The sequence below is a fragment of the Rhopilema esculentum genome, chromosome 11 (assembly GCF_057945365.1).
Source record: "Rhopilema esculentum isolate cy_ngs chromosome 11, ASM5794536v1, whole genome shotgun sequence".
Lineage (NCBI taxonomy): Eukaryota > Metazoa > Cnidaria > Scyphozoa > Rhizostomeae > Rhizostomatidae > Rhopilema > Rhopilema esculentum.
This window is the reverse complement of record NC_142825.1, coordinates 11,111,633-11,134,639: the sequence shown is the minus strand read 5'-3', so window position 1 is coordinate 11,134,639 and position 23,007 is coordinate 11,111,633. Positions and strand designations below refer to the sequence as shown.

The following is a 23,007-nucleotide window of genomic DNA, read 5'->3' as shown; positions in this document are numbered from 1 at the left end:
CATGTAAGTCCACTAGCCATTCCATTATCAAAGCATGGAATACTTTGGGCTTGCCAATTATCAGCACAGCAATAAAATGATATTAAAACCAGGCGGTTTGTTTCATTATTTTTCTTGCAATATGAGCGTTGCCTGCCTTATTATCAGGCGCCGTAGGCCTAGTTCGTGCATGTCATATCCTCGTTGACACAGGCCTAAATATATGTGTTAGCAAACATAGTCCACAACAGGAAGAATCTGTTCCACTGTCAACTTTTATTTTGCTACATCAATGCTTTAAAACCATGGAACTGTTATTTTTCCTCATTTCGTTGCTGCTATATTACTTGCAGGGTAACATTTCACGAAATCCCTTTGCTCGTGAACTAGCATACTTCCTCTTCAGTCTCACTTTTTGAACTCGAACAGGGAAACGATGCGATCAAGGTCATGGTCATGCCATTCCAAAAGTGCATGACTAAAACGTAATAATCATCATGTTTTCAGGGCTGTTTCCCATTGTTTCGCGTGATTTTGCATGACCAAACATAGGGTTTTAGTCATGCACATTTGAAAGTGCATGACTAAATTGGGATCCCTGTGATTTTTGCATGACTAAATTGGAAACCCTTGAGCGTTCTTGAGTTTCAAATGTAGAAACCCTATGTTTGCGCCTACAGAGATACATAAAAGTACGCAAAGAATAATTTTCTTTGATTTTGGAGAACTTTCAATGTGAAAAAACCCCATCTAAACTATCTAGAGATTTTGTCTTAGAGTAAAAAATAATTTTCTGGAAATCTTTTTGGTCATGCTTCGCATGACCTGCATGTCCTCTAGCTTCACCACTGGTGGCAGAGGGCACATGGGATATTCCATATCAAGTGTACCCAGCTTGTAAAGTGACCCTTGATTTTGCTGATAATATGCATAAGTGTAGGGCTCTATAAGAAAAGCTCACACCCAAAATTTTAGGATTCTAGGTCAACTTGTTTCAAAGTTATGATGGGTCAAAAATTGCAAAATTTCCAAAATCAGAGGCATTTGGACCACACCCAGATGCTCATCGTTTCTGTTCTGTAGCACCTACAACAAAAATTTTGGTATCAAATGAAAGCCCTTGTAATTCTGAATCTGACTAGACAACACAAAAATTCTGTCTCTCCAGTTTACTTACAAAAATAGTGCACCAAGATTTCAAATGTTGACCATGCCCAGGGGTCAATTTTGATTTTGATGAAAAAATTTTCAAATTCTCCTATTTGTACACAAAATTGTAACCATACCACAAAATTGATACAGAAAGTTTCAGAGTGGGGTAAGATTGGGTTTTTACACAATGACTCATCTATAGCTAGGTAGGTGTAAAAATGCCATTTTTAAAGTTTTTCTATACTGGAGCTTGTCGTTTCACAAAATGCTACCAGCTCATTGAAGCTAATTGTAATATAACAACAAAACAACCGCAAAAATTATTGCTATATCAAGATTTGGCTGTAATGAAATACTGAGTTCAATCCTGATTTAATTGAGCTACAAAAAAACTCTTCTCAGATTCACTCTTTGTCAATCCATGCTTATTCAAGAAGATTAAATCATGCTTATTCAAGAAGAACATGGTTTTCGCAGGTCAGCTTCGCGTTGTTTAGCATTTTTTAATGTTGGCCGTTTGCAATGCCCTTGTTTTTAAATTGGTAGTAATTCTTACCAAAAATCGTGATTACAGATAAAAAACCGAGATATTTAGCAAACGCATTTACTTTTTGGGATTTCTATCATTCAAATATTTATCTTAGGAAAGTTTTCGTTTGAAATCTAATGAGCATTTGTAAGTTAAATGCTTGGCATTTTGGAAAATCTCAGCCTAGTTATGATATTAGTCGATGGCATATGAGCCTGTTATTGTTTGGCCAACGTATTCTTTAATGACCTAGTAAAAGAAAGTGAATCAGTCAATCGAGATGTTCTAACTACTGTAAATGGTAATTAGGCAAATGGAACCAAGAAGACATTAAAACATAAGAAAAATAACATTTCAGCTGTTATCTTTGTCCATTTTTATCTTCAACGCTCGCATTCTTGCATAGAGGTCGTCCCAATTGCCGTAGCCTCCTTCCAGCCATCGACTAGAACGAGTTGCGTCATACGGTGTGCGCCCGTGCAGCACCCTTGTGTTATGAAAGGCTAATATATCACCTTCTTCTAACTGGTATTCAAAGAGATACTTTGGATCGTACATCCGTTCGAGGAACACCCCAGTCGCCCTATAGAGTCTTCTTGTCTCTTGTGATGGATAATTCATATACTGAGCTCTCGATGGGTAGTTGTGGCTGATCCTTACTATTTCCCCTCGCTCATTGATCCTGTCGGTGAAAGTCATATATGTCAGTCCAGCAGAAGACCTTAAATAGCTGCCCCTCGGATAAAATTTAGCATGTATCTCTACTTTTCAAAATAGAGCAAAGTTTTGTACATTTTGAAGACGCCCTTTTCGAGAAAGAGACACTTATTTAGTCCACGCAAACATAGTAGGCTAAAAAAAATGTAACATGTTTCCCCCTCTTCTAGCATCGATGCTTTAGAGAACATATGTGTAGAAAAGGAAAATATGATGATGTCGGTTTTCTAGATAAAAGGAGAAGATTGAATTTACTAGATACTTATATCCATTTGCTTCATACCATCAGTTTTTAGCCAAACCTCTAACCCCCCGCCCCCCGCCCCCCTTTCACCACGCGAGTACCTCTTCCCTCTAAGATTCTAGGGTTTGAAAATTGGTAGTGATAATTGTGGCAGCACACTGTTCAAGATCCTACGTTTGGAACTTCAACAAAAATGCGCAAAATCCATGCGAGAATATATGCGTTGGATGCAGCTCATCCACATTGAAGCGTGTTTAGCAACACACATTCCTACAACTGGTCAATTTTGTCTAAGGCATATGCGGCTCATTCATTGAAGAAAGGTAAATCACAGCTAGGCCCTATTCTTCCGCCATTACGCCGCAACCTACACAACACGTACGTCTAACGCAGGCAGATTCAATTGACGAAGCCTACCCGATAGGGGTTTTGTCTGCAGCAATGATGAATTCCCCGTATATGTCATCGCCGGGCTGTTCATAGGGAAAAGCTAGTGTCGTGAGTGCTTCAAAATCTTCCGGGTTTTCCTTCCTCAAATCTTCTGCTACTTTGAAACCATCAACCAGTATATTAACAGCCTCATTCTTCGCACTTCCAGAAATACAGTGCAGAAACTGGACCTGTAATAGATTATATTTGAACATTTTAATTTGATATATTTTGTATAATTAGTTTGCATTCCATGGAACCATGAATCACTGAAGAAAGCACGAAAGCACATGTTGGAACATATATTCTAGAATTCTAACTATAATACGTTAACTGTTAAGCTTGATCTGGTTAACGAGTGAGGGATTCAATCAAAATGACAAAATAATAATAGAAACTGTGAAGTCTCAGACAAATTTTTTGAATATCAACGTTATAAACAAGACAAGATTTGGAATTCAAGTAGCATTTCAAAATGCTAAGAAAAGGGGCAAAACAAAATTGAATATTGCTAAATTGCTCGAGGGCAATGGGAAAGAAGTCCCCGAAGTCCACCCCCCGTGTCCAAGTGTCCATTTTTTTTAATTAGTCTTAAAATGGCTTTGGAAAAAACAAACATGAATATTTTATACTGAAGCGTTTCGTCTGTCACTCTTCAGAGTATAAAACGTCAGAACATAGACCGAAAACTCTACGCTAGGAAATATATATACCCAGTTGTGGATCGAAATAGGCTAATCAGAAACGCGAACCCATAGCTGTTGAGGTTGCCTCTATTAAATTTCGCACTTATGGCCAACCATTTGTAATAAACGCCGCATCTTGAAAAGCGGCGTTCATTATAAAACAGACCCAACAAGAAATAACGAATAGTTTTTATGCTTACCATTCTAACGCTATCAAAGTTTTCATGTCATAGAGAGGAGGACTCTGAAGGAGACAGTGAAGAGTTTGGCATTATTTCTTGGCCTTCTTACCGGATTTATTGGACACTCTAAGTTTGACTGGATTTTAGGATTTTGATGTATTTTGAGGATCTCTGGATTTTGAAATAATTTTAGTGGATTTTTGCAGATTTTTAACAGGGTGTAGGAGGATTTTTGGAGTGATACACCTCCCGAAGCTAAAGAGGGTTTAAACTGAGTTGAACTGTATTCCACAAAATTTGAGTATGTTATGCAGACAACTCACACCAGGCTGGTAGATGTAATACGGCTGATCTGTGTGCAAAGCAAGGTAACCAGATGTGTAGGCAAGGTTATTGGCTCCCGGCTTTTCTTTAACTGTAAACGTCTCTCTAAAATAAGAAAAAACCAATAGCTTTTAGATCTTTTTCGAACAACCCCCTTTTCTATTTGAGGCTCGGGCGTTCATAATGTTGTTCTAATTTCAACATTGATTTTCTACAGCACCATACTTTAAATTGTTTCTAGTACCACTAAATAGCAATTTTGCAAGACATTTTAGTTATGTGGTTTATTGGCTGATAAAGGTTTAATTTTCAAAAGCACATTGTTTCAAAAGAACATGTAGCATGTAACCAATGTATGGATTTCATTGTTTATTTAAATAATTCATCAGAAGCTGGGAATGTTCTTGCACTAATATTAGTTAATAACAAGCAAAAAGTTTGCAACGAGAATTGAAATCAATGAGTCTATTCACCAAGTTGCTTATAGAATCTGTCTCATTCCAGGAACGAAGCACGATACTAGCGCATATGAACGCATAGGTTTAATTATTCCAAGGCACTGGACCCTAATTCAACCCAGGGGAAAATCACTTCAAGAAAATCATGTAAACCTTTTGTGAAAATCCTATTTTTTTATTTGAAAATCCCCAGAAATCCTTTTGTTTAAGGTAAATCTCGTACGCTATTTGCAAGAGTGCATTGCCCATCAACTTCAACTGCAGTTACTTCAATCTTTAAACGTTAAATTCAATTCCCGCCAAAGTTGCGCCAAATTTGAAGAGACACGAATACAAACATGGCTCCTTTTAATCAAGACTTGAAAGAAGCGTCGGTTTTGTATTTTCAGGAGAGAAATAGTCACAAGAAAAGCAAATTTTGGCGCCATAAATCTGTAAGGCAACAATCAACATGTCCTGGTGCACCTCACAATCACTCCCCAATCTCCCGGCTAGATTTTTGGCTAGCGAAAATTTATCATTTGCACTAGCTTCATCGTCATATCCAAAGTCCAACATAACTTCAAGAACACCAGAGTTGCACCAACACAACACAACATGCGCACTTTGCCGCTCTATGCGTAGTCATGTGACGCAGCGTTTTCAGTTCAACAAAAACTCGACCGCATTTACGTCACATTTGTGAATTGAGTTCGGCAAATCCTGACGGACTTAATTCAAAATGCAGCACATAATTGAAGTTTCACTTTAACTGGTCGGTTTTACGTCTGATTTGGATTCGACGCGACCTAAATGCGGCCTTATAAAGTGAGCCTAAGTAGTATAACAATTCCCTAGAGCGCTCAAATCCTTATAAAACTGCATTCTTAATATGCTTGTCGGGGATTTTGCAGATTTTGCTTTAAGGATAACTGGCTTAGTTTGAAAATTATGCATACTGCTCATCATTTTTAGATATTTGCTTACAACTTTGGAAAACCAGTTTTACACGCAGAGCTTCCTCGCCTTACACAATTCAGAATATAAACGCAAGAACACCCCTGTCTAAGTGCCCCAGCATATCCTGCTCCGGCGAAGGATAATATTTGGCATTTTTGCAAAAGCGGGCTAAAGCCCCCCAGCCCCTTGCTCTGCGGTGCCTGTATTGCCGTTTTCATTGACCCAGGGTGGTACTTACATATAGATTTAGGATAGGGGTGCTCGGGTTACTTTTTTGGGCCTAAAGTTTGAGCGAAAGCTATTTTTTGGGTCAGCCAATTATACAATTACTTTTTTGGGTTCATGAAATACCGAATTATTTTTTTGGGTTTTGAATGTGAGAAAATCTGGTTTCTTCTGGTTTTTGTTTTGAATGTCTTCACTACATTCTCATTCGAACAAAAGCCCATCAAAAGCTCAACACATAACGACATAAACATGGCCCTAACTAGCACCCCAGCCCTTGATAGCAGACTGACTGGAACATTTGAAAGGTTTTCATCCAAAATGGAAATGGAAACCACAAGATGATGCAAATATTTTCTGGGTCAAATTCTATGCTGAAAATTATGTTTTTGGGCTGATGGTTCGTACCCCCCGGTTGAGCACCCCTATCCTAAATATATATGAGTACCCCCCCCCCCCCCTAGGTTCACTGACTTGAGTTTTGGACCAAATTATTGAATAATTTGAAGGCCATACAAGGTAGTATTTTTAAGAGCTCTAAACACCTCTTGTAGCCTGACGAGTACCAATCCCATGAACAGTTGATTTAGCTGAAAGTAGCCATAAAAGCAAGAAGGAGATAGATTGCAAAGTGCATTATAGATTAAGGTTGTAATAATTGTGTGTAATACTTCTTGTGGCTGATTTTTTAGGGATGGAAAATTGGCGAGGGGGAACAAGAAAACGCTTGTATTTTGTAATTTAATGGCTTGCAAAATTTTCCGTTGTAATCGGAATAATGGATAAGATATTATTCGTGGGTAAAGCTCCATGCACCTGAGCTATAGAGGCAGACGAGAATAGGAAGCAGGAAATGATCAGGTATTCCTAGAAAGCTTCTTGCAAAATTCAGTAATGTGGTAGTTCCACCACTGAATATCATCCATCAGTTTCTCTAAAAGAATTGCATTGCCCTTTGTATAGACTGTCCACCAATCTTTATGGGGATATTTGACTGTAATTCTGCAGGGAATTTACATGCAAAGAAGAAAAAGAAAGATAAAAGCATTGAGATATAGCAGGAGATCATTATGAAGCTTTACTTGGTCTAGAACAGGCCAATAATGACGCATTAGACACACCCACAGCACGTCAGAAGAGGAAGAGAAAGAAAAAAGCAAACGCTAACTGGAGGAGCTTATCAGTGACACTCTTTTAAGACCAGCGCTTTTTCTGTCCTGGCACCCTTAATTGGATGAAATTTTCTACCGAAGGCAATGATTCCAAGATTTCTTCCATACTAAATCAAAATCAAGAGCCTCCTTCGGCGGCAACCATGGTCACAGAATAAGATTCTTATACTGTGCCATGGTGCTGCCGCCATTGCAGGCGCGGATCCAGCCAAAATTTTGACCGGGTGTTTTTCCCGGTTAGGTGTCTGTGTTGTTGGTCCATGAATATTGCCAAAAATTGCTATTGAGGTTAGTAAAATGTGATTAATTTGCCCACCCTTTATCTAAATTGCCGCAATTTTCCTTGTCCATTTGATCCTCTTCTCAGAGACGGGGGGAGAGCTGAAAATGAACCAGGGAGGGGAGCTGAGAATCAAGTTTAGTGATATAGGAGGACCCACCATGGTTGGGTCCGACGCGAAAGAAAATTTTTGAAATTCAGCCTTCTAGAATGGCTAAACATTCTTCTTCCAGACTAACATTTAACAAATTACTATAACCCTCAGAACAGAGAATTCGACGATCTTAAAAAAAAAGGCTTCTTGATTTCTAGGACAAAATTGGGAGGGGCGGAGTCATTCTAAAACGTTAGTGACAGACGTTGAGGTAAGAAAGGAAGGGTGACCTTTGGTTCAAAGTGCACATCGATGTGAATAACAAGAAGATGTTGTATTGATTGGGAAAAATTTAATTCCTGAACAGAAATGTGCATCTACTTTGTCTCAATTATTGTCAGTAGGCCATGTTAACACATATACAATGCAGTCATTGCAATGACGCAAAAGTTATCTACTGAAATAGTGCAAATAATAGACAATTAAATAAATTATACCCCCAATAGGTTAGTAAATAGATCAAATAAAATCAAGCAGTATATAAACAGTTTGTTCTCCTTTTATTTCATATCTCTTTTTAAAAAGATATAGAAAAGACGTTCAAAAACATTTTATCTCTGAAAAAGTGAGCGCCCCCAGTGCCCCACCCCCCTCTGGCAATTTCGATTCTAATTTTCATGAATTTTTTCTGAGAGCGAAATTCTAGTCTCACAATACAAGACGTCAGATTCTAATTTGCATCTGTATTCCATTTTGTATCATTTTGTATCAAAGCGGTATCGAATATGCTTTTTAGTCACTGGTTTTTTCGCATAAGGGAAACATATGGGCGCCGGTTTTCACAGGTTTTCAGAAAACAATAACCACCGGTTTCAATATTGGCGCATAAATAGCATACTCTAAATTGTCACCGTGAGGGGCGACTGATTTCTCCGATTTTGAATTCCTCGGATATCGGAATCTTTCCAACAAGGGAGTGCTGTTGTGTGGGGGTTCAATTTGGTAGGTAAAAACTGTAGTCAGTCGGGGAGAGATGCAGCAATTGTTGCAATTAAAATTTTAGATAAGATTCAAGATTTACAGAGAAAAATAGTTCTCAGAATTTGACCGGTTTTTTGAAACCTATGCAACCGGCCTGGATCCGCGCCTGCTCGGGTAGTTACTATGTCTAGCCAGAGCTTATCCCAATATACAGATCAGATCTTTGGGGTTGAAAGGCCCGTTATTAGTCCGTTAATATTATTTTGGCTTGTCAATGTTTCTACCAAAGGGTCCTGAAAAATTTGAAGTGTGCGATGTTTCCAAACTTTCTACTTACTGTTTGCCAATGTTTGTACACTCCCCTCCCAAAATTATTCGAACGGAAGCCAATGTTGCGACGGTGCCGAGTCAAGTTGATGAAAACAAAAATAAAAGTTAATTGCTTATATTTATAGAATGACAATAGGAATCACTCAAAAATTTCAGGCAATCATCATAATTCATTTTATCAATAGAATAACTTCAATATTTGGTGGGGGTGCTCACGAGACAAAAGGGCAGCACAGGGCCGCCCAGGAAATGACCTCTGCAAAATTTCAATGAAATGGAGGGGAATAATGGTACAAATGTCAAAAGGTTTCATCAAATAATTGCTGCTTGGTCTTCAGAGGATCTCTATTCGTTGAATCTTTTATAAAAAACCAAAGAAGCCATACGTTCAAGAAGACATTATCGCCCCGGTCGGCGATAGGTCGTTCCTTTATAACTTTAACTCTGTTTTGCCGGCGAGTGCGAATATTTGTTGAAAAATCAAACTTTCTTCGTAGGGCACAATTTATGATTCCGGATTTCGATAGAGTATGCCTAATTTAGTTTTTGAGCCGATTTTGGTCACAAAACATCAAAGTTACTTGCAATTTTCACTCCTTTAAAATTGACAAGCAAGTTTCTTTGCAAACCCTGCTACAATTCTTTGGTTCCTATATGAAAACCCTTTTTTGACCTGCCTGTCCTCAACTTTTTCTTCAGTAAAATTTTCTTTGGGTAGCAGACCTTGTGTAGCCCATGCTGTGCAATTTCATCATATGAATGACCAGCCTGGCGTAAAAACTTTATGACCATTTGCTTAGCTTCATCCATATTTTGTGTTTTTACTATTGCCCAAAGATAAACTCTTTTGATAAACTTTGATAAATTTTTGCTTGTTTCTATATTTATTTTGCTTACTTCCTGACGCCATCGTTTTACTTTGCCGCCAAAATTTGATCTTACTTTATTACTAACATGGCATTTGTAAAGATTAGGCCCAAAATTTTGCCCGGGCTGTTCGAATACTTTTAGGAGGGGAGTGTACACTTACGTCACAAAAGTCAGATTTTGTCGAATTCGATTATGTCTAGATTCAGAATACAGAATAAAAGTTGACGGTCGCACATAAACACTACCCAGCAGGCGGTCTAGGGGGCCTCCCCCCAGGAACCAGAGCAACTAGGTTTAATTTCAAAGGCAAAAACCCTAAAGCTCACAATGTCGATTATTGGAACCACTATAAATAAAAGGAATAATTTCGCCTTTTTTCAAGAAAATCATCTTGATTTTTTGTCTAGAATATTATTTTGATGTCTTGTAAGCGTTAACTTTCTAACTGCGATTTGTCCCGCTAAACAAGACTGATACACTTTGATTGATGAAACGCCTTAATGGACGCCCTTATCTTTAGGAGCGGAAGTTGCCTCACCAACGAGGTTTGCAGGCCATGTAGATGTTTTGAGGGTGGCGACGAGACTGGGGCCCTGAAACTTCAAATTTTTCAGTAAAACATTTTTCCCTTTTAAAAGGTTTTCCAAATTTTCCAGCAAATCCAAACAATCTGTTGAGACAAAACATCTTGAGATTCAGAAGTGTACACTTCCTGTGCACCTCTTCCGTATGGATAAAGAAAATTGGGATTTTTTTCATTCACAACTTTCAACCTCGTCCACTTTCTTCCCTTGCCAGCAGTTGTGCGGCACAGTAATCTAACAGTAATTTACAGTAATTTACAGACACAAATATGCACAAATATGTGAAAACTTGACTTTTGATTGGTGAGATTTGGTAAAATATTTGCATAACAAAGAGCCCTGCATATTCGTACGGCACAGGCGACATGCCTAAAAATCATACTGTTTACGGTCTAGGATGGTCTTTGAATTTATTCTATATAGAATCAAATTGTGGCATTGTGTGTGAGATCGACCAAGGTTCGGTCCTGTGTTTACTGTGTAAAGAGAGGTGAATGTCTTATCTGTAAGGAGAAAAATAAAAGATTGTGGTGAACATGATTGCCTTATTTCAATGACTGAAGACTAAAACTAAATTCTGAAAATCTGACAGTCTTCCGTGCGACCTGTGCGACACCCTGAATGAATAATTCAATAAATAATTGTGTTTCTTCCTTTTTGTTGAACTTTAGCTGCGTTCACTCCATTTTTTCTTTAAAATGATTGCAAACAGACTGAAACAATACAGAACATGGTAATTCGGATGACGTAGCAGCGAGGGCGAGCAAGAATGTCATTCATTCACCTTTCGATTTGTCGAATGGAATCCTAGAAATGGCGTTAGCAAAAACGCGATTCCTAACAAATTCAATTTATTTTCAATTTGAACGCCGATCTTCGGGCCTATGTACATGGAATGCACCCTGTCTCGGTACAAATTTAGGGAACCCCGGTTTCAAATTTGACCATCATTTCCCCCTCCAAAAAGTGACCGCCACCCCGGCAAAAATCTGACCTTTTACCAAAGCCCCGAACCCTCTGATGTCGGACTACTCTTTGCCCCTCCAGTCATGTTCATTTTGTTTATTAATATTAATTCAACACAGTGCTCCCGAGAAAAATGTTCAACTTCAAATTATCCTTAAAAACCCCGACTTACCCATACATTGTTTTAAAAAGATCTCCAAATCCTCTTTTTGCTAAAGCTTTTAGCTGTCCAGGTTTCTTTGGAGCATTTTTGAACAAGGAAATCCCTTCGGTGGATATTGCTCTCATCCATTCAAACAACTTTCTATCGTTGTTGATTACATCTTGAAATTCGAATAACTGCATGGTATCTTTTTTCTCTGCTCCCCATAAAATGTTTTGCAGCCCTGGAATAGCATGTCTTCCTTTCTGTGTTGCTCGTTGCGTTGAATAAGACCTCTCTTGCAGCCACGATAAAGTGAAATTACTCTCGTGGCCAGAATTCCATTTGACTGCAAGGCGTCCATCCTGAAACAACGCATCGCGAAATCCAAGGTCTGAATCATGCAAAACGTCGGGTAAGAGAGTAAGGCTTTGGCCTGAAGTTTCATGAAAACAAAGAGGACATTGGCAATTGTCTCTCAGAAATTCATATGGAAAGCAAGTAACTTGACCGCCGTCCAAAACAAGCTGAACTTCCTGGCTCTCGTTGTCGTACTTTACAACGCCTGATGAACACAATCGATTCAGTGTGAGACGTACTGAAAAAGAAAGCTTTTCGAAGAACTTCCTTGACGAAAATCGCAGCATCTTCAATTGTCTCGCATAAAGTCATAAACATGCATGTCCTCACGTACACCTCAGTAAACAGCGCATTTTCGTACAACCAAATTGGAATAAACTCGAGTACAGCACCACATCAAAGAATAAGAATAACTCAGGCATCGCGGAGCAGGGGGGGCTTTAGCCAAATATTAAGTATCAAACTACCAGAAAAGCCTCTTTTCATACGGTTTTAGCCTCCTCCCACTTTTCTCAATGCTCCGCGGTGCCTGGAATAACTTAATCTGTGATGTGGTTTGCGGCCCATTCGATTTCTTGTTCTTATCCCAGTACTACTCTTATTCTATGGCCACATTTCCCATTGGGGCCCATTATTATCATCATTATTATTATTATTATTATTATTATTATTATTATTATTATTATTATTAAACTGTCTGTACGTTTTAGAGCTAACCATAGGCTTTGAAACAAATCTCAACTGCAATGCTGTCAGAAAGTTAGAGAAATATGCCACCCTCGTATCTGACTTAAAACGTCAGTTTAAGTCAGTCTCGTTTGTCAATCTTTCCATCAGTTCACTCGGTATTTTTGGCGAATCCTGCAGCTCATTCATCGACATGTGTGACTCTTTGTCCATTGACCATCAACAGAAACGCTACCTCATCTCCAAACTTACAAGCATCTCCATTCGCACCACATACTATATATTCTGCTGTAGAAACAAAACTTGGACTAATCCAGAGCTACTCCCCTTTTAACATTTTTTTCCTATTCTCATTACTACGATGTAATAGTTTTTATTTTGTAAACACAGGCTAGCCAGTTACAAATTACCTTGTAATAGTGAGATTTGTAATTGTAGTTTTAACAGGAATTCAAAATGAAAAGTTTCCATTATTATTGTTATTATTATTATTATTATTATTATTATTATTATTATTATTATTATTATTATTATTATTATTATTATTATTATTATTATTATTATTATTATTATTATTATTATTATCGGAACCGTCAACGGAACCGTCAACGGAACCGTCAACGGAACCGTCAACGGAACCGTCAACGGAACATTCATACGGAACCGTCAACGGAACTCATGATAATGATCCACTTAACAAATATAAGGACTGCTCCAGACAATCACTCAAGAAAGAATTAAAACGTCTGAAATTGTTAAGTGCTCCACCTACTGAAATTAAATTTGTATCCCGCCTTCTTCGATCAAAACTCAGCCAGGATCGTAACATATGCAGCTCTGCAACAACATCCCAAGATTACGATAAGCTCATCTCGAAGAACCTCTGGAGTTTCGTAAAAAATGTTATCGAAAAACAGTCTGCCGTTCTGCCATCATTCTCTGTTAACCGTTGTACACAATTTTTCGTTAAAATGTTTTCAGCAGTCTTCCCAGACCGGCAATTTGTCATACCTCCATGGATTCCTTCTCTTTCTCAACCTTCAGTTCCATTTGATACAGAACCCCCGTCTTATAAAAAAGTGACAAAAGTTATTCGCAAAATGAAGTCAGCAGGATCTCCATGCCCTATGGACAATATTTCTATTATCAAGAGATGTCCTTACCTCCGGTCATTTCTGACTGAAATAATACGTGTTGTGTGGACCACGGGCCACGTTCCTAGCGAATGGAAAAAAGCTTGTACAGTTTTAGTTTATAAAAAAGGCAGCATTGATGATCCGGCAAACTTTCGACCTATTATCCTCGAGTCTGTACCGCTAAAAATATTTACCTCTTGCCTGCGTGATGCTCAGTTTTCCTTTCTCAAACAAAATGATTTCATTGAACACGAGATCCAGAAAGGGTTCACTCCTAACATCTCTGGATTGCTGGAACATACTTCACTGATGGCCCATATTATCAATAAAGCACGCATAAAGCAACGCTCTGTGGTTGTCACTCTTTTGGATTTAAAAAACGCATTTTGAGAGGTCCATCATAACTTAATCATTAAAGCTATGGACTATCATCACATCCCTGCTCACTTTCAAGATCTCGTGTCTAATCTTTATACTGATTTCCACACTTCAATTATAACCGATAATTTCAGGTCTCCGGCCATTCCAGTCAAAAGAGGAGTACTGCAAGGGGACTGCCTCAGCCCTCTCATTTTCAATTTATGTTTCAACACCTTTATTCAGCTGGTAAAACAAGACAAATATAAACAACTTGGATTTTCTCCTCATGACGGCAATGATCGCTTGTTTAACCCGGTTCACTGGTTTCAATTCGCTGATGATGCTGCAGTTGTCACAAGTAATGAACACGAAAATCAATTATTGCTAAACTGTTTTACAAGATGGTGCCAATGGGCAAATATGATCATCCGCGTAGACAAGTGCATCACCTTTGGAATTAAAATGTTTGCAACTAAATCTGCACAGTTTCAGCCTAAACTCTTCATTAACAACGATCCTGTCCCTTTTGTGAAACATGGCGAATCTTTCAAATACCTGGGTCGTTTCTTCAATTATGATATGAAGAACCAGGAACACAAGGATCACTTGACCTCTTCTCTCCGTGAGATGCTCAAAGTTATCGATTCCTTGAAAATTCACCCGCGGAACAAAATTCTACTGTTTAATCAATACAACCTTTCAAAGCTCTATTGGGATCTCACAGTTGCTAATCTGTCCAAAACGTGGGTTTGCGAAAACTTAGATCAGCTTGTCACAAAATTCGTTCGACAGTGGCTCGAGCTTCCAATATCTTCGACACTGAGTGGCATAGTTCTTTCACGTAAACTCTTTGGTCTTGAGCTTCTGCTTCCTTCCGTAAAGTTTCAACAGTGCCAGATTGTTCTTCAAAACTCACTCAAATCTTCGCCCAACGAAAACATCAAATTCCTGAAATGTGTAAGGGATGAACACACTGAAAAGCTCAAAACTCAGTTAACATCTCAAGGCTTCATCATTTCATTCCTGCTTGAGCATTCCTATACAAAGTTAACCTCACTCTGGTCTGCAGCTCAAAGTAAACTTCCAAAAAACATCTTCAACTTTACGATAAGATATCTCAACAACACACTAGCCACAAGGAACAACCTCTGCTTATGAAAAATTAGCTCTTCTCCAGATTGCTCATTCTGCCTTCAGTCTGAATCACTTCTTCATGTCGTAGCTGGATGTAACAAATACCTTGAGCAAGGGCGTTTTACTTGGATGTATCATAACTGGCGATTCGTTCCGTCCCGACATGCTTATCAAAACTGCTTCCAAGTGTCTGTATGTCATCGAATTAACTGTTGGGTTCGAGACTAACCTGGACAATAACGCTTCGCGTAAAGCTGAGAAGTACCGTTCCCTTCTAAAGGAACTACGCCCTAAGTTCAAAAAAGTAAACTTTGTTAATCTTTCCATCAGCTGTCTCGGTATCTTTGGTAACTCCTGTGACTCATTCATCGATATGTGTGACGAACTAAAACTTGATTACCAACACCGTAATTTCATAATTAAAAAACTGTCAGCAATAATTATACGCACATCCTATTATATATTCTGTATGCGCAATAAGACTTGGACAAACCCTGAACTGCTCTCCTTCTAAAGATTCTTTGCACTCATATGATTTCATTTGAATGTTATAACTTTTGTAAAATTAGTAAACTTGTTACCAGGCTAGCCGATAGTAACTACCTGTAAAGTGAGGTTACTGTTGTAAGTAGAAGAATATAAAATAAAAATGTTTTCATCATTATTATTGTCAAAATTGTTTCTGTTGCTTTTTGTTGTGTCCACTACGTATACTGCTGGCTAATGCCTAGGCAGACTATTTTTGTTGTTCTATTTTCTTTCATAAAAAGTTTTAACAATCTCGCAGTTTTGGCTGAGTACCCATTTTTGACATTGTTCGATTACTAATTTTGCCTCCTTCTCTCCTTCACATAGTCTCTTGATATGGCACTCCAATTGCTTGCTGTAACAGCCTAGAAAGTCAAATACAACATTGATTTGATCTATTTCGTATCCACGATTTAACCGTTCCAGTGACTTTCTCATTTCAGAATACTTGTCTTGTTTTTCTTTCTCTCTCTTGGCAATACATCCAGGTGCACATATAGTCCCCTCTATCAAACTGACCTTTTTTCCTACTTTGTCAATTATCAGCATATCAGGCTTAATGGCATTGTTGCTTGGTCTTTTGTCTAAGTGCATCGGTATGTCCCACATAATCTTAGCACGATCATTTTCGATGCTTGCAAGAGGTAATGCTTGCTTGTACCATGGAACTCCACGATTATTTCCATCAAATTCAAACTTTGCTCGTATTAGATGATAAATAGGTCTTAACATTCTATCGTGTCGTGCCTTGTAGAGTGTTTGTGCTAATGCTGCACAGGAGCACAGCAAATGAACGACTGTTTCTTCTGCTTGCTTACATAGACTACATGTTGTATTTGCAGTTTTTCATCTTTAACTTGTACTTTGAATACGCTTTGGTAGGTAGTAACTGTTGCTTTATTGATTCATTTGTCGATAAGACTATATCTGGGATGTTTTTCCAGCTTCGAAAAATGTTTCTACTGTTTTTTGATATTTCATCACTATCTAGTATTGAAACCGTGTAGAATCCTAACCAAGGTTGGTTTCTAACTCTTTCTTCATATAGTCTTTGAATGATACTTCCTAGTCTGCGTTGGATCTGTATATAGTTGTCATCTTTTAACTCCACTCTTTCCTGTTCATAGCTTAATACAGACTTTTCCTCTAAAAGGCTCAAGTCAGCTTTGAAATGTTCCTTTGCATACCTTGTTGCTTCAACAAAAGTTGACTTGAAGTTCTTTTTGCTTTTGTAATGTTGGAACGAGCGTACCAGCTTTATTCTTGGATCTTTGCTTATGTTAATGTGATGTGCCACCTTAATTTTTGAGATCTTATAGGTATCCTCTACAGACTTGAAGCCCCTTCCACCACATTTCTGTGGCAAATAGAGCATTGCTATTGATTCTGAGATGTGTTTTCCTTTATGCATCTCGACTACCTTTCTGCTTTTCCTGTCAAGATTTTGAATATCTGCTATCAACCAATTACTTGTCCCCATGAAGTATTCTAATGTAGGCAAAGCAAAGATGATGCAAGCTGTCTGTTTTCTTGGTACTGACAAGGGTGATGACCATATAACATTCAATCTTCGTAGATACTCTTTTTCTGCTTGTTGGAACGTGAACTTGTCTAGCTGTTCAAAATTTTCATACATTCCCAGGAATTTGTACTTGTCGCTAGATTCCATAACTGAGATGGAATCCTTTGCTCCTATTGGTAAATCTTCGCTCTTTGATACTTTCCCTCTAACTACATGCAAAGAAGCACACTTTTCTAGGCCCCAGGACATCCCAATATCTTCATACATTTCCTTAACTTTCTTTGTCACGACTGATATTTTGTTCTCTGATTTTGCATAGAGTTTTAAATCGTCAACAAATAATAAGTGTGTTATCTTCATTGTCCTGTCGTGCGTCAGTTGGTAACCCTCATATCCTCTAATCGTCCAAGCTATTGGGTCAAGACATAGTACAAAAAGCCTGACAACAAAGCTGTCTCCTTGCAGTATACCTCTCTTGACATTTATTGGCTCCAATTGTTCCTTTCCATTTACTGTATCGACGGTTATTGAGATTTTCCAGCCTTTCATTATGTTTTCTACAAACTTTATGATTCGTTTGTTTGTCTTATTCATTGATAACACCTTAAGAATCCAAGCGTGTGTCACGGAATCAAATGCTTTTCTTACATCAGTCCAAACCATTGATAAATTATTTTTATTCATTTTTGCATCTTCTAGGATCATTTTGTCAATTAACATGTTGTCAGTGCATCCCATTACTCCAGGTCTACCTCCTCTCTGATCCATCTGTAGCGTCTTTAATGGTAGATATTCGCCTACGAGTGAAGTGATTGACTTGTACATCGTATTTAAGCAGGTGATGGGACGATGGTCAGGTGCTTTTGGTTGGAGCTTTTTTGGGTGTAGCCCACATCTTCCTTCAAGTAACCATGTGGGAATAGGTGTCTGCTTGTTAATCAGTTCAGTGACTGCTACCGATATACCTTCGTGTGTAGTTGTAAACGCTTTGAGCCAGTAATTCACTATTTTATCTTTACCGGGTGACGACCAGTTTTTTTTTCGTTTTAAGCATATTCGTGAATTTCTCCTTTGTGATATTTACGATTTCATCATCATTGACTGCTGTTGACCGGCTAATGGCTTGTTCAACGTCTTTGATCCATTTTGCTTCCAGATTTACCTTCGATTCTTCGCTCCAAATTTTTGGCCAGTAGTCTTCAAAATCTTCTTTGGTAAGTGTTGTTTGGCTTCCGGTTTTGTCGCTTCTTGTCTTAAAACTCACATCATCCGAGTCATCGTTTTTCAGGATTTCTCTAAACGTGTTGTATACTTTTCTTTGGTCTGTGTCATATAGCCTGTTAATTTTGTTTCTCACGATCTGGCCTTTTTTCTTTTCCTTATTGTATTTCATTGATTTTACCACACTAATCCTGTGTTCCCCTATTTCCAGTAACCCATTTAGGGTTATTCTACCCTTCAGTTCTCTTTTCATCCACCTCCTGTTTCTTCTCATGTTTCTCGTAAGTTTCTTATTATTCTTTATTCTCTGTATTTCCTCGGCAATTTGTGAGATCTTGCCCCTAATTTTGTTCATTTTCTCATTCATTCGTTTTTCCCAGACTGGAATTCCCTTTTGCTTTCCCTGGCTGTTGCTGTTGTTATTCCCATCTTTATGATCGCATGCTAACTTCCATCCACAAATCGTTGCATACATTGCACAGTTCACATCCCACAGGTATTTCGTTGGTTCTTCCTTTGGGCTATGCATTTCCAAACCCATAAGAATTCCTTGCAGGTCTTGCAGTTCTTTACATGTTGGCTTCTTTTTTACATATGTGTTTAAACCACGTCTACTCCAGTCCCCAGGGATTGTTTTTACATCAAGATATTTTTGTTTGACTTTTTCTTGTATTCCTTTGAAATGACTGTCTAGCTCCGCATCTGGCGTAAAGGGTGGATTTCCAATGCTCCTTTGTTCGGTTTCTACATTATTCAATGCAGCATTGTCTTGTATTTGGCATTCTGTTTGTTCTATTATCTCATTTTGTATTGTCTGTTGGTCTGTTATTGTCACCTTCTCAATGCGTGCAGCTTGGTCTCGCAAGTTCTGTGCTGTTTTGCCTAAATCTGCGTAACCAATTTCTTCCCAAAAGATTTTTGTGAGCTCCATCACTCCAGTCTTTCGTCCATTTGGTTTGCGTGGTAGTCAGCTCTTGTATGGGTACTTTTGGCCTTTTCTTTGCAGTTGAGTAGATCCATATTCATTTTTGCGGTCCAATTTGTTTTTGATTGGCGTCGAGCATGGCTGCTTTGATGTTGTTCCCCATCTTCCATTCTGTATTTCGCTTTTGCGACTCCTGTTTGACTTTGGAAGTGTTGCAGGTCGCTAATTATACACTGGTATATAGATATCAATAATATAATTACATGCTCCTTTCCTAAAATACGCATAATGAGAGCATTATTTTAGGTTCGCGTGCGAGATTCCAAACACGTCCTCTCAGCACGGCGCCATCATCATTATAATAATAATAATAATAATTATTATTATTATTATTATTAGTATTGTTATTATTATTATTATTATTATTATCCCCTTTTAACGTTCTTTTTCCTTTTCTCTTTACTACGATTGTAATAGTCTTATTTTGTAAAAACAGGCTAGCCAGTTACAAATTACCTTGTAATAGTTAGATTTGTAATTGTAGTTTTAACTGGAATTCAAAATGAAAAGTTTCCATTATTATTATTATTATTATCATTATTATTAATATTGGTTGCTTTATTTTTCTCAGTTTTTCCTTTTACCTTACGATTGTTATAGTTTTTTCTTGTAAAACCAGGCTAGCCAATTGCAAATTACCTTGTAATAATGAGATTTGTAATTGTAGTTTAAGTTGAATTGAAAATGAAATGTTTCCATTATTATTATTATTATTATTATAAAATTATTTACAGTAGGCGAAGCAAATTTTTTAGCTAATATAACAGCTAATTAAAGCCTACTATTTATACTAAATTTACAAATCTTAAACTAATTACAATGAATAGATAAAATATTATAGGAAATGTACAAATTAAAAGGATGACTCATTAGATAAAAATATACAATTATTTGATGACTATTTCAAGAATCCAATCTGCGCAACGCGAGGTTTGCATAGTTTGCAGTTGCATTTTGTATCTTTCCAAATTATAATCTTTTTCTTAAATATTGCGAGGCTAGAAGATGTTTTAATGTCATTTGTAAGCTCTTGCCAGAGCTTGGATCCCATAGAGGTTGTACTTTCTATACCATAACAATTTGATTTTGGTTTTGATAGCGATATTCGGGATATGCTTATAAGATTATAGCATGTATTTGTTTCAGTAAAGATTTCTTTCATGAAACTTGGGTTGAGATTATGTAAAGTTTTATATATTTCTGTAAGAAGCAATTGCAGATTTTTATCATGGATAGACGTCGAGTTGTCTTTTTCAAGAAGAGTTTGAAAGTTTAGGCAAGACGCAAAGACTTTTCATGAATTCTATTTATTCTGTTGTTCATCTGTCGATCACAAAACATCCAAATTAAAGGGCAGTAGCTAAATTGTGATAAAATGAAGACGTGCATGGTCTGTTTTACTTTTCTGTCATCCATGTAGTTGGAGATTCGGGAAAAAGCATGTAGCTTTTGGCTGGCCTTTTTGCATATCGATTGTACGTGTCCTTTGAACGACAAATTATTATCAATACTTATTCCAAGAAGTTTTTGTTCTTTACTAGGTTTAATTGTCGAATTTTTTTATTTTCAGAGATTTGTCATTGCTGCCTTTACCAAAATTTGTAAGATGGCATTTGTCCCCTTTCAGTTTCATATAATCATTTTGAAACCATTCTTTCAGAATAACTACGTCTTGTTCTAGTGTTTTAATAGCCTGCTTAATGTCTTGGTGGATGACATATAGCGTTGTGTCATCAGCATAATTGCATATTTGGCTATTTGATAGAAACATAAACATGTCATTTATGTATATATTGAACAAGAGAGGTCCCAAAACTGATCCTTTCGGCACACCTACACTCGTGGTTTTCCATTCACTGAAAGAGTAGTTTATTTTGACTCTTTGTTTTCTCTGGCTAAGAAACGATAATTTGAAATTCAAGGCGCTTCTACTAAAACCATAAGCATTGAGTTTAGCAATCATTAGGTCATGATTCAGATAGTCGAATGCTTTTGACAGATCCATCAATAGTGTACTGGCTGTTTGTTTAGTATCTAGAGCTTTTTTGCAATTTTCTATGAGTCTGAGTAATGTATGTTGGGTGCTATAATTCCTTCTGAAACCACATAGCAGTGGTGATAGAAAACCATGAGCGAAGGGAGTAATTTGTGATTCCATGATTCTCTCATATATTTTCAATGCTGATGGCAAGGTAGCAATTGGTCTATAATTTTTCTTACTGAATTTATCACCTTTTTTATGCAACGATGATATGTCTCCTAATTTGAGTTATTTTGGAAATTTCATATTAGATAGGTCCTCATTAAATGTTTTTTGTAAAATTTCAGAGAAAATGTCTTAATATTCTTTAAATATCCTAGCAGGTATACTTTCTATTGGTGAGGTCTTTCTGGTATTAAGTTTTGTATATCTGATCCCAAATTTCCCCACTCTTAACTTCCCTAAATTCAAAGGGCTGTGGGTCAGGGTACATTTCTCTTATTTTTATGATACTTGGGTGGTTTTTATATTTCTCAATGGCTTTATCAATTGGGTCATTTATACCATCTGTAACTGATATATATCTGTGACTTATATCTTGTTGAATTCTTAGATCTTGTATTATATTTATAAAGTAGTTGTTAAATAATTCTGCAAGCATGTTTGTTAATAGAGTTAAGAATGTTGTCTTGGATATGTTGAAACTTTCCGTCTAGGTCTGTCAACTTACTGGGCAAAAGATCTGTTGAGTTAATATCTAAAATATAATCGTTTTCATTAAATTCTTAAAATTTCGTTTGAGCTGCGGTATACGCTTACTTCTACTTACTCTTTTATTAAGTATAAGAAAGTTTGGCATGTGATCTGAAATTTGGGAAATTAAATTACCACTCCATGAATTATTCTCAATCAAGTTTATAAAAATGTTATCAATAAGGGAAGGCTTATGATTATCTGTGTATCTTGATGGTTGTAAGATTACAGGTTGCAAAATATTCGCAAACGTTATGTTAAGAAACTCTTCTACAGTAGACCGTTTATCGTATGCAAGTAAATCAAGATTGAAATCTCCAGAAACTATGATTAGCTTGTTTTCTTTCATTAATTTTTTGAGAGTAACGTTAAGATACCTAAAAACTGTGCTGGGTATCTACGAGGATGATTATATATAACTCCTGAGAGAACATTAGTGCTATTTTCGTTATCAATTTCAACCCATTTCGCCTCAAATTCACATTTCTCAGATTTAAAGGACTTTGTTAAGTCATTTCTTTTATGAAAGTTTAAGCTGTCTTTAATAAAAAAGCCACACCCACCATTTTTACTACTGCCTTGAATTCCAATATACGAATGAAACCAGGGACGTTGAGGTTCTTAAAACGGGCATCATTAGATTTAGAATGCCACGTTTCATTTAGGGCTACTATGTCAAAGTTTAAATTTAGGTCAAGTAGTAAGCTCTCCAGCCTTTCAAAATTGTCTAATAATGAGGATATGTTGGTGTGTATGAAACTGAACCTATCCTTGCCAGATAAGCTATTATTCTTAATAAGTTTATGAAACTTATGATTTGAATAGTAATCAAAATTGTTATAAAAATTTACATAATTATCTATGTCGTTATCATGCCGTGTATCATGTTCGGAAAGATTTAATTTGCATAAATCTAACTTCACCAGTTGATAGTCATTGACGTCAATGCAAGAATTTTGACAGGGGCATGTGAAATTTGAATTGAAAGTTAGGTCAAGCAATTCATTTGATTCACATGGCAAATGGAAATTTATTTATATAGCATTGATGACAACTT

General features: G+C 37.2%; 1 protein-coding gene across 1 annotated transcript; it reads right to left on the bottom strand.

Moving 5' to 3' along the window:
* Nucleotides 1-1,848: 1,848 nt before the first annotated feature.
* Nucleotides 1,849-12,205, bottom strand: LOC135693464 (gamma-butyrobetaine dioxygenase). Its single transcript, XM_065211960.2, has 4 exons — nt 11,314-12,205; nt 4,242-4,347; nt 3,039-3,241; nt 1,849-2,342 (listed from the first exon to the last, which is right to left on the bottom strand). Exons 1-4 carry the CDS (start codon nt 11,928-11,930, stop codon nt 2,015-2,017), a joined length of 1,254 nt encoding a protein of 417 aa, XP_065068032.2. The 5' UTR covers nt 11,931-12,205; the 3' UTR covers nt 1,849-2,014.
* Between the last annotated feature and the right edge of the window lie 10,802 nt (nt 12,206-23,007).

What these genes read in the sequence shown, in the direction of transcription:
- LOC135693464 (XM_065211960.2), bottom strand. Translation starts at nt 11,930, where the DNA reads ATGCTGCGATTTTCGTCAAGGAAGTTCTTCGAAAAGCTTTCTTTTTCA. An exon ending in CTTTTTAAAACAATGTATGG is followed by an intron (nt 4,348 to 11,313) that starts GTAAGTCGGGGT and finishes TTCTTATTTTAG; the next exon opens with AGAGACGTTTACAGTTAAAG. An exon ending in GCAGACAAAACCCCTATCGG is followed by an intron (nt 2,343 to 3,038) that starts GTAGGCTTCGTC and finishes TTTCACCGACAG; the next exon opens with GATCAATGAGCGAGGGGAAA.